Below are 12,544 nucleotides of genomic sequence, written 5' to 3'. Positions count from 1 at the left end.
GCAACAATTAGTACAAAACTCAACTTTACTACAAAAACAGCAGGAAATCCATCTATTAATCATTTTAGCCATACATTCTAATTTTTTATCTAAATAGCTTTATGACTATACAATTATGTCTTTGTTGTTAACAAAGAACATGATTGGCTTCTCGTTATAATTTCTGCAGCTAAGATGAAAAATGTATTTCTATTATAGTAATTCAACAACTGCTGAACAGAATAGTTAATTTACTTAAGATATACATTATAAATGTAAATCAAAAGAGGCCATTAATTCACTCAAGTGAGCATAAAAGGAGATAAAAAGACTGTAAAAATGGCTAAATGAATTCATGAGAACAAAGGGGGAAACAACTAAAACAGGAAATAATGATAAACTAAAATGTGTACTCCTGTGGTATTTGACGTGTTCACTCAGCTAAATCAGGACACCCAGCATGTTGCTAAGTGTCTTGAACTGTAATCAGCTCACAGAAAGCAAAGAGAGCCATGATAGTTGAGTTTTGTCCCTCCACTTTCAGCAAGCACTCTTAAGTCCCATCATCCAATCAGAGACACCACAGTGGCTCATGTAGGTCGGCACCAGTTCACCAGATTTTCATGGAAGGAGGAGGTACCTGATGTCCTGGCAATGTAAATTAAGCTTCCAGTAAACTACCTCTGCCGTGATGACGAACAAGAGAACAAAGAGCTTCATGTGTTTGTCGAAGCAACTGATCCCGAACATCACCTGAAGCTCCAGGTTTATTGTTCAAATTGACTGACTGTTTGGACAGGTGTTTTTTTATACCCTAAATAAACAATAAAGAGGAAGAAGGTCTTTTTTTATAGGAAATCATCATCATACAGTGACTGACTGAGTGGCACCACTGTGTCACTGCTCTAAACTGCAGAATGCTTGACGCTCAGCAGGTCCACTAAAAGAGAAGATAACATGTTCCACTCCAAATATGGCCAAGGCATTTTGAGTTTAGTCTATTAATTGCAACTGAGCTTAGAGGAAACAATGTGATTCCTGGAGAATAAACATTGCTAATGTTGAAACTACAAGTTCACAGCGGTTGTCGACAGGCTCTGGAACTCCTCTGGGATGCTTTTGAGGAATATTTTGGAGCACTTCAGGGAGTTTTCTTCCTCAAAATATTAAGAAAATCCCTACATGCTTTCAGTCTTTATCAGTTTTTATCTGTGTTTTCACTGCAACAGCTTCATTAAAATGTACATTTGTGGATTTTATCAGTAGAGAAGACATGTTAAGAATCTCAACAATCTCTCATCCGATTTATCTGCAGCACTCATAGTAAAAGTGAAAGAATGAGTCAAACGGGAAATGGGAAATAGGAGGGGAGGGTTTGAAAGGGATACCTTGACCTTGAATGACATTTTGGCTAAAAAACAGTCAACTGCTGCCTCCCTAAACATTTTAAGAGTGTTATATTATTGGTGCCACCACTATTAAAACTTGAGCTTTAAGATCACCCACATGCATGATTGATTGAAAATGGACTCAATTTATCTTGTAATTATGAAATAAATTAGACATAAATGGCAAACGTGCGTCAGGATATTTATTAAACTAATGGTAAATAGCCTACTGACAGAAGGAGCAGTTTAGCAGCATGAAATCTGTCATGCAGGTGACTGTACAGAGGACCGGTATCTATCTCATGTGTTTGCTCTGCTACACGTTGTTTCTTCCAAGGCGTGCAGAGCAGCCGAAACCCTCACATGTAAAGCCAAGAACCAGTTAACACAAGTCTGAGTATGACCTACAGTATCTGGGTGTTGTTGCAGGTTGTGTGAGCCCATAGGCATGGACTCGGGTTGCGTTACACTCACCAGGTAAGCTCCGACGGTGCCCTGTGCCAACATGAGGGCGCATTCTGCTACCAAGAACACCTTTATATTTGAGAAGCATGAGGAGTTTTTACGGCCGTCTCCTTCCAGCATGTCCCCGCTGCTCCGGTCCGAGCCCCGTTTCTTCTTCACCTGCATCCTCCCTCACTTGAACTACGGCGCCGCGAGAAGAAAAAAAAAAAAAGCCCGAAACACACAGGAGGAAGACCGGAGGAAGTCACCGGCAGGTACAGCGTTTAGCTTTCCCACTGAAAACTACATCGGCGGTGCTCGTTGTCGCTGTTTTTCCTGATTCAATTCTTTTTTGGCTTCTCTGACAAGCTACGAAACACACACATCCAAACTCCGCGGGGCCACTGCCGGGTCGTCTGCACTTAAACATTGGCTCCTCGTCGACGCGCTGAAACGTGTGAACTCCCTGAAGGTGTTTGGAAAGGCACGAGTGAAGCAAGGGCGAGCAAATCTGCGTCAAATCGCATGTTTCCGTCGCGGGTTGGTTTGAGGGTTGAGGCTGAAGGTGAAGACTTCGCTCACAGGCTTCATCTTCTCTCCTAACTCTTGCTGATCCGGACTGTCATGGTCTCTCACGCACAATGACTGCTCACTGGCGCTGTTCTCCCACCTCTCTCTGCTCTGCTCCTCTGGCCCTAGAGGCGCTGTGCAGTAGCTCAGCAAGCCTGCTCAACTTCCAAAAATCACTACAGCAGTCCTGTGGGTCTCTCTCTCTCTCTCTCTCTCTCTCTCTCTCTCTGTGTGTGTGTGTGTGTTGTTAAAGGGTGTGTGTGTGTGTGGGGGGGGGGGGGGGGGGGCTTAAAGTGACTTGCTAATATTTTCTGATCTATAATTTTCCCCACTATAAATCTACATGGATTGTCTATTAAGAGCTTTCAAGATTATTTTCATAATCAAATAATTGTAATTATAATATTAATCTAATTAATTAATCGGTTAAAGCTAGAGTGCAGGATTTTTGTCTCCCCCTTCTGGCAGTGAGAGTAACAACAAAAACATTGACACGCTTACGTTATAGGCTCCATCACGGCCCTGACTAAATAATTTGTGTCACTATCATAATTTGATCCAATAATTCTGATAACATTTGTAAAGTCTAGAAGACCCACAGTATTTCACGTATTTATCCCCATTCAAGTTAACAGAGAGCTAACCGGAATTTGGTCACAGCTCTGTCCATGAAACATGAGCAATATGGATTCATCTGGCCAGCATGGGAATGTTAAACCGGACACCAGATTAAAAACTCTGTATATTGTGAAATACAGAAAGATTCATCTAGTGGTGTCGCCCTTAATCAGCATTGTGTGAACTCATTTGGCATAAAATGTCAGCAAATACAAAATAATGCTCATCACATGTTCCAATAGCCCATGATGATTTTTAGAAATGTCCAACCTCAAAAATATAAATTTTACTGTCATATGTGACAAAAACCCCCAAAAGAAAACAGAACCAGAAATATATTCACATTTTTAAAGCCAGAACCAGTGAAACAAGATCTCCTTCAGACATGTATTACTATATCTGTTTGTGACTTACACTTGTGTAAGTTGAATATTCGAACAGGATTGGCTAAAAAAGCTTAAAAGCTTTCCAATGAGCTCAGAGAAATTTTCCACTTTCAGCAGATGAATGTGAAAACAGCCTTGTAATGTCAAACTGCACACACATCCTTCTTCATAGTGATGCTCAGACATTCAAGTGTACTGTATATGAACGATTGATTGCTTTTTTGCTTCAGTAGATTGATTAATCATTCTGCTGATTATTTTCTCAGTCATCCATACATATGATGGTTCAGTTAACTTCTAACACTTCCTGAAATACAGTTAAAGAGTACTTAAGGTTTATTCTTGCACAACTAAACCTTCCACTTATTAGTATGTTCATTATTGATTAATCAATTGGTCTACCAATTTTTAGTCTAACCAAAAGTCCAAAACGCAAAGTTATTAAATTTACTTTGAATATACAGCAAGAAAAAACAGCAACTTGTCACAATTTGTTTTGATCTGTTATCAAAATAGATGCAGCTCTTCCTGTTTAACAATGTCCAAGTAATAACGTATGAGCTGTGATGTTTCCATAGTATTTTTCCAACATTTATTACTGGATTATGTTGTCAGCATGTCTGGGAGGAGGTACTGAAATACCTATGATGTAATGTAACCACATAATTTGATGATGATGGGGTGGAACGAACTAAACATGATAATAAACAAATGTGTAAAGGCTGTGAGGGTTTGCTGCACAGCTGTTTGTGTTACAGTAGTTTGCATAGTTTTGTAGCAGCAATAAGCCACGTAAAGGTCAACCAGATGAGCTGACAACCAGTGGACTGTGAAATATGATTTTGAACAGAGCACAATATTTACACACTGGTCAAAAGACCTCAAGGTCAAGCAAGTGATTTATATGCTATTAATGTTATGAGAGTTTAAAGCAACCCTTACCTTTGTTACATTTTTACACGTTTTTTTGTTTAGGTTAAAATACTATTTTAACCGCAGCGCTCCACTGGAGCTAATTTCGTCCGAACGACTCCAAATGACACCAAAGTTGTCTGGGTGAGTAAATGGTCGTATTTTATGCTAGAAATAAGGTCCAGGTTGTAAAAAACGGTAATTATCCTTTAATGTGTTAATGGTGATAAAATAAGTTGTTTCTATTTATGGCACTAATAACAGAACACCACTATAAACATTATAGAAATGCGCTAGCATAATGCTAACGAGTGCTATAACTTCCGTTTAAATTCTATAAATGCAGTCAGATTTACATAAATCAATAAACAGGTTATAGACAAACAAACAATCAGTGAAACTTCAATTGACATAACTTACTTATCATTTAAGGGAAAATAAAGTTAGCCGGCTTCATAGCCTGCAACACAATAACCGGGCAGGGAGGAAACCATGGCAACAACAAACCTAGGTTCCACCTTCAGTCTTTCTAACAACATCATATGTGATAACGTTACGTTTGACTGTATTTGTTGTAACATTACAGTTACCGGATCACGTTAAGCATATTGATAACGGACCTAACGTTAGCTCCAGCTTAGGTAGTTTATGCTGGGTAACCTTTGCTGTACATAATATCAAATTTCTGGCACGTTTGACTCGACTGTATGTGTTGTAACCTTACAGTTACCGGATCAAGTTTAGCATATTGCTAACAGACCTAAGTAGCTCTAGATAATTACCTAGTGTTGGGTAACCTGTGTGTAAATAATGCCAGATCTCTCGTGATTGGTGCTTTTTCCATGTTTGGTAAAATGTACAGTTTATCAGAATGTTCCGCTGTAACAACCTGTCCACTCACGTTACTATGTGTGTGTGTGTATGTGCATTGTCTTAGTCATCAATATTGTAGTGCACGTTTGCAGAGGGGGAGGCGGGTGGTGGAGGGGAAGGGAGTGTGGGGGTGGGACATAGAAAAAAAAAAATTTCAATGTGCTGTGTGAAATGCAAGAAAGGTAAGAGTAGCTTTAAACAAGCAATTCAGTAATCAATTAGTCGATCAACAGAAAAAATAAACAACGGCTAATTGATTGTTAAAAAATCCAAAAACACTGAACATTTCTCTTGTTTCAGCTCCTCCAGTGTGATAATTTGCCTCTTTTCTCTCTTTTATATCACTTGTTGGTGGGACCCAAAAACCCATCAGAATACATTACTTTATGTACATTTTTAATTCTTATAAACAAAGAATAGAATAAACTTTTTTGTCAAGAGAGTCAATCATGGATTTAACCTTTGAACCTTGTGACCATTTTTTAAATAAAAATCAACATGCCTTTGGTCCATTTGACACACTCATCCTCTTTTATAGTAAACCCACACGACCTGAAACTGACTCTGTCTCACTTCCCTAAAACAGAGGCAAAGATGAACTGATTCACAATGAAAACCATAAATGATGAATGCATGATTTAACAGCTGACTGCATGTCTGTGACTGTGTTTTGGCGGCTGTCCCATACAAAATAATCATCAATCGTTGATGTTCCCTCACTCTCGCACACTCCTACACAAAAAGCCTTCCTACACTTCTGCATGTTGTGCCGTTGGTTCAGCCTGCTGGGAAAATCAAACTGTAGACTGTCAAGCTGACATGTTTGGTATCAAACAAACTGTGTGTTACAGTGTTGAAATCCCAGAGTGCCAAAGTGCCAAAACTAAGAAAAGCATGTAAATATTGAAATCTAAATGGACAGCATTATGAGAAATGTAAATATAAAGTAGAGCCGTTTGGGCCACATGTTACTTTCAAAATCATTGTCTGAAACCAACCAAAGATTTGTGGTTTACAGATCCTGTAACTTACACAGCTGCAACAGATACTTGTGTGTGTGTGTAGTAATGATTTTGTGTACTGATTTTAACTCACTGCCTCCCAACCTTTTTGGATTGTAACCCTTTAAAATGAAGCAGTGTCTACATCTGAGCCTTCATCACAGGTTGTGTGGACATAAGTAAAGTCACGTTCAACCAAACTATGATTTTTCTTTCCCAGACTTTCATTTAAAGGAGTTTTGAGGCCTGAAGAGCTTTACTCGGATTTATATATGACGCAAGTAGTAAAAGAGAGTGCCGCTGTAGATATTTAAGACCTGGGTTGTGATAGTTTAGCATCAGATTTCAGTCACTGATATCATCACGGCAAAGCTAAAGATAGATGTATCATATATGATCAGCTTTAAATATGTTCCCCACAGTAACATTGTTCACTGTTTTTTGTTCGCTCTTTGAAATAGAGCAACTATGCATCTAAATCTGCATTGTTTCATTTCACTGATCTGAAGATTTCTGCAAATGCTTAAATAATTGCCGTGTTTATGTTAATTGATTACTATGGCAGAGGATTAGGGTCACTGTGGACAAAATGGCGCCCATTCAGTCCAATAAGAATTGCTTGGCTGGTGCTTACGTCAAAAAATGTTTCTAACTTCCAAGTTTGCTTCTGCATTATGCACCCCACTGAGTATACACTGCAGTGTTTCTTCTGCTGGCCCACAAGTTCCCGCTTGGCTCATAGACTTTATATAGTGATGACCCCATGGCCTGATTTCACTGATTTTTAAATTGCTTTTCTTGGCTTGATGAAAGTTTTACAAATATGAAACCTCCATGAATCAAACAGTTTGAAGGGTCTGGTCAACAGTTTTACAGACATCTCTTTTTCTATGGTGAACTATAGTAATTCATTTTTCTCACTTTCTGTCTCTGTCACAATATAAGTGCAGCAGGGAAGAGGAGTTACTAATGACTGCAGCTGTTCAAATCATGTACTGAATGTGTTAAGATAAATATAAAAACTATTGTTTGCTAGATGTGTCATATTTAATGGAAGAAAACACTCATGGAAATTAACTTTTCATTGGGATAAAATGCTCTCAGCCCTGTCTGATTCAGATCAGTCTCTGAGTTAAAAATAGTAGGATTAAAAACATGACGCAGAAAAGTGTGTGTGTCTGTCAAGCGGTTCGCTACTGTGTTTGTGTGTGTGTGTGTGTGTGTGTGTGTGTGTGTGTGGAGCACTGTTTATATACAGTGGATGTGCAGGGACATGAGTCAGGTAGTAATGGGCGGAGACGTCCCAGACCGGTGCCAGGAATGTATGAATAGGAAAGCCTGTGGAGTATTGTTCTGCCCTCTGAAACAGCTGCTATTTATAGGATTTGGAAAAGGGTGGACTATGGAAAAGAAGCCTGCCTGTCTGCTGGGAGATGCTGGGAAATGGGAGAAGTCAGAGGAGGAGGAGTAGTACAAACAATTCAAAGCTGTACAGTAACTATTCCTGTTTTAACTTTTGAGAAGGAAATGGCTGCGTTACCTGTTATTTTACAATGTTTACCAAACCAAAGAAAAGTTAAAGTTAAAAACATTACTTTTTGTATAATACCCTCTATGCCTTTGCCTTCCACAAAGCCCTGGAAATCACACAAAATGTCCAGTCTTTCAATATATTGATATATGATATATGATAACCAAACCCATTTAGTGAAAGAATTTGATTCATTGCATTAAAATCAAATTTCAGGTAGGTTTTCCTGACAGAGTTTCAGTCACCTCCAAGCCCTCACTAACATGAATTTACTTATTCAGAGTGTTTTAAATGTTGGGGTCCTGTATATGTCGAGTATTTTTCACATATTTGTTAAGTTTGTAGCAATATAAAAAAATATATTGAGACTGTGGAGATTCAGACAAATCTAATTGTTTCTGTGTAGTTTTTCTTTTATGAACAGGATTTTTCTTACACTGTTGCAGTTCAAATACTGTTTTTTCATGGTTCACTGCCTTTTCGGTCCTGCATGGGGCTTTCATCTAAAGTCTCTCCTTGTCTGTCTGTTACCTGAAGTTGTCATGCTTGTTTTTTATCTCTATGTGCCGCCACTGAAACATTCAAACATGGAAAACATCTGGAGCTCTCTGCAGTGCTGATTCAGTCACTGAGGATGCCTCCGAAGAAAAGATTGGCCTCATACTGTAGACTTGTGCAGTCATTTCACAGTATTAATTTAATCTGTCATAAGATCTCAGCATCCATCCAAAAATCTTCAGCCTTGGTCTTACGCCACAGCGGTTGTCATGGAAACAGGTCCGGGAGGATATGGGCAGTAGGCACTGTGCGGAGGGACTTTCTACTTGTATTGAGAACTTACCAACAGACCCTAATTAAAAATAAGATGTGTGACTTACTATAAAAAATACAAAAGGTCATTCTGGGTAACTGCTACTTCATGAAGTTACTGCCTGGTGTTCATTCTGGTTCTGGTGTAATCATTGTAATCCACTTACTTTAAGGCTTATGAATTTTATAGGAACCAGGTTCCTTCAAGATGACGAGGACCTGAATGCATCCGTGTTTGTATTAAAATGAAGAGTTGCATTGCTATATCTTACAAATGTACACGCTACATGTAGCTTGTTTAATCACAACAACAAAAGCATGAACACTTTTTCTTGGCAGGAGTAGGCACAATGGAATTTTGTTGTCACCTTGAAGTTGCCAGGAAAAACTTGTCAACATGTCATTTTCACACTTCTATTTTTGTACAGATTAAATAAAAATAATTTATAGATTTTTGGCTACCTCTACACGTGTTAGTAGCTGTATTGTTGAAGTTTGGACAGAGTCATACCAGCTGTTTCCCCCCTTGCTTCTGGTATTTATGCTAAGCTAACTACCTCCTGGTTTCAGCTCTGCACAATGGATCAGTGGTTCTCAAAGTGGGCCTGGAGACCTTAAGAGGGATCCAGGGACTCCCCAGAAAAAGGGGAATCATTTATTTTCACTATAAATCCATCCATAAGTAACACAATGACAGATTTTATGACTATTTTGGTAATGGGTTTCATACAGTTTCTGTAGTAATAAAACATCTAAAAGCAAAAATCTGATCAGATCAGGAGCCTGGGACAAAATCTTTTCAAATTGGCATCTGTGGTCTAATTTGTGTCAGTTTAGGGGTCCTTGAGATGAAAAAGTTTGAACCACCTGCCACATACTGCATATAAAGATTGACATAGCAAGGTGTGACATTATCCATTGGTTTGCATTGTAGCAGGTTTGAAGCCCGGAATCTCAGCTGCCAAATAAGGAGAGCAGGATGTCGCCTTTCATACTCTGGAAACATGCTTCGTTACTTGGAACTGAAGTGAGTGCTAGCTTACTGGGAACACCAAGCTGTGCACACTTGGGCTAACATTTGCTACTTTAGCTAAATTGTGCTAATGTAACGAGTATCATCACATATGGCGCTTTTCCACTACACAGTTCCAGCACGACTCGAATCAGAAGGACCTTTTCCATTACAAAGAAGTAACTACTGAACGTGGGCTGGGTCGTCATAGCACGGCTCCGCGAAACTGCCATGACTTTGTTTTATACGTGACACAAACACATAAACAATGGAGGACATGGAGGCAGTGGTGTACTTGCTGCTGTATGTGACTTTCTGTCACACACAAAGCAAGGAAATTGAGCTGTATGGCTGTTACGCTGATGCCGGTATTTAAAAATGCCAGGTTTGATTCTTGTGTGGGACGGCTCATGACTCTTCCAGCGACAACTCTTCTGACCAATCAGTGGCCGGCAGTCTGTTGACGTCACATTTAGTATCGGCTCGGCTGCTTGGAACCTCAGCAGAGCAGGTACTAAAACAATACCAGGTACCAGGTACTATCCCTAGTGGAAACACAAAGAAACTGGCTCGAGGCGAGCTGAGGCGAGTCGAGTCGTGCTGGAACTGTGTAGTGGAAAAGCGCCAATAGTAACATTACACTTACCCAAAAATTGCAACAACAGTCCAACTCAGTGTGAGTCGCGGAGTTGGGGAGGCCACCAGGTGAGCCAACTGTCAACCACAGCTGGTAATCAACACCCACAGACATCAAAACTACTATAAGTCTTCAAATCTTATTAATGAGATGATTGAGTATTTCTAGATAGAAGTGGAAGCTTTTTGAATGGGAGTCATTTATAGCCGGCATCTAGCATGCACTTATCTGGCATTGCACTTTAAGGTATTAATATAAAGAAAAAACATTAATGTACAAAAACATGGAAGTGTATCAATCTACTCATCTAACTCTCGCTAACAAAGTGAGAAAATACATGTCCCACAAGGTCAAACTGTTCCTTTAATCCTGGAATTTATCTTGTCCTTTTCCTAACTAAATGTTTCATATCTTCAGTGCAGAAGTCATGGTTCAGTAACCGGAAAACAACATTTATAACTGAACTGACTGTGTTTTACCCCCTGTTTTTGTTTAGCCAAAAACACAAATAAAAGTCACAATGTTGAACAGTCTGACTGAAACCAGTTTTCAACAAGTCCTACTGCATGTTTAGGCAGTCTCAGTTCCTTCACTGCTGCAAAGCCAGTCTGGCTTTAGGTGCTCCACCATCATCCAGCTATGCAGCATTGCTCAGCTGGAATTTTACCTTGAGGGAGCAGCCTCTGCAGAAGACGGTGCTGACTAAAACTCAAAACATATACTGCACGAAATTGTCAGTGGGAAGCCCCCGACATATTTCGTGCAGTGTCAAGTCTCCCTCAGGTAACTCGTCCACATTCATAACAGTATGAGTTAAGCAGTTGGTTTAGCCGGTTTCATCATGTGCCAAGCAAAACAACAAAGACACTGTGTTAAGCTATCATCTACTGGAATGGAGCCATGTAATTAGGAGCCATCTGTGTTTTGTGGGTGTTGTTTGATTTACTTTCAACTGGATCATATTGTTGAATTCTATAGACTTTTAAACAATTACTGTTCATTCTCTCACTAAGACATCAGAGTTTTCAGTCCTCATTTCCTACAACACTGACAAGAGAAAGAGTAATTGAAGGGTCAGAATCAAACACATTTGCCTACCAATATCTAATGTCATACTCCATTTGCTTGCAGTAACATAGACTGACCAGAACCGACAAACTCAGTATTCTTCTCGGACATCAGCAGATATCCTCAGGGCACATAATATTGTATGATTGTAAGGACAGTCAAATGGCATTTGCAGCTTGATTGGGGAGTTTATAAAATGTCACAAGGCACTTTTTGTGATTGTGTTCCATCTAAATATAGAGTGCTGCTGTCTGTTCTACATTTTAAACCATTTCATTCTGTAGCTGTCTATTTTTACTCCAGTATCAATAGAGAGGGCAGTGTGCTGTTTTAAAATAGAGTGATATTGTCTGCGCTGCTGGGGAGAGGGTTTCAAACACAGCACGTATAAAGCAACATGGTCTACTTTCCTCCCTAGGGTAAATCAAGCCATGGGAAATGTGTGCTTATTTCCAGACGCAGCCTCGCCTCATGGAGCTGAAGAGCCTGCTGTTCACTCAGCTTTGATCCAAAAGATCTTTCCTGGATCATGTGATGTTGCAAACACCTAAGCTTCATGGAAAAGTTACTCCACTCAGATTAGGTGACATCCTCAAAAGTACAAGAGCATATTTGTTGACATTTGTTTCATTGCTTCATGGGAATGGCAAAGAAAGCTTGAGGTGTAACTTGATTGCATTCATGCAGAGAAAGAAATGCAAAAAAGGCTGCTGAAACCAGACAGACGAGTCGGATGGCTTACACAAAGAGCTAGCAAAGAAACACAGTGGGCCAGTAGAGCATGGGGGGGAAAAACGCACATAAAAAGGTTTGGGTTTCAAGTTGGATGAGATGGAAACAATAGCAAGAGAGAATGGCTAGCCTAAGGGACCTATTGAAAGGACGTTTCACTCAAACTTCGACTAGTCGTGGTTTTTTCTCATCGAGCTCCATTCTCTGTCAAAACAATATGCAAACATTATGGCCTTGCTCCAAATACGAGAAAGTGATGTCGTTGATATGTAGAACCTGAAGTGACCACACTGGGACAATGTTGACTCATGTTTAGCAGCCAGATCTGAACACGAATGTTCAGAACAGCACGCCACAAGCATTATTACTGAGTGTGTATTTAATGTTAAGAAGTTTAAGGATGAACCTTATATAATCTTAAGAAGCAGACACATCCCTCTGGATCACTTCTCACTACAGTATGCTGCAATGGAGCCCAAACTCATTTAATCTGCCCTTTGGAGACCTTTGTGCACTGTCAACATGTTTGTATTTGTGATGCTATGTTTTTCTAACTGAATTGAATCTAGCACAAACATTACTG

General features: G+C 39.6%; 1 protein-coding gene across 1 annotated transcript in view; it reads right to left on the bottom strand.

Moving 5' to 3' along the window:
* Positions 1-2,401, bottom strand: part of slco3a1a (solute carrier organic anion transporter family member 3A1a) — a 34,375-nt gene extending 31,974 nt beyond the window's left edge. Inside the window, exon 1 of the mRNA XM_053319156.1 lies at positions 1,842-2,401. Within this exon, the coding sequence (XP_053175131.1) occupies positions 1,842-1,997 (156 nt within the window). The 5' untranslated portion in view covers positions 1,998-2,401. The remainder of the gene's footprint in view (positions 1-1,841) is intronic.
* Between the last annotated feature and the right edge of the window lie 10,143 nt (positions 2,402-12,544).

Source organism: Scomber japonicus, chromosome 5 (genome assembly GCF_027409825.1).
Source record: "Scomber japonicus isolate fScoJap1 chromosome 5, fScoJap1.pri, whole genome shotgun sequence".
In the NCBI taxonomy this organism is placed as follows: domain Eukaryota; kingdom Metazoa; phylum Chordata; class Actinopteri; order Scombriformes; family Scombridae; genus Scomber; species Scomber japonicus.
Note: the sequence above shows the minus strand (reverse complement) of the source record. Positions and strands in the feature narration are given on the sequence as shown.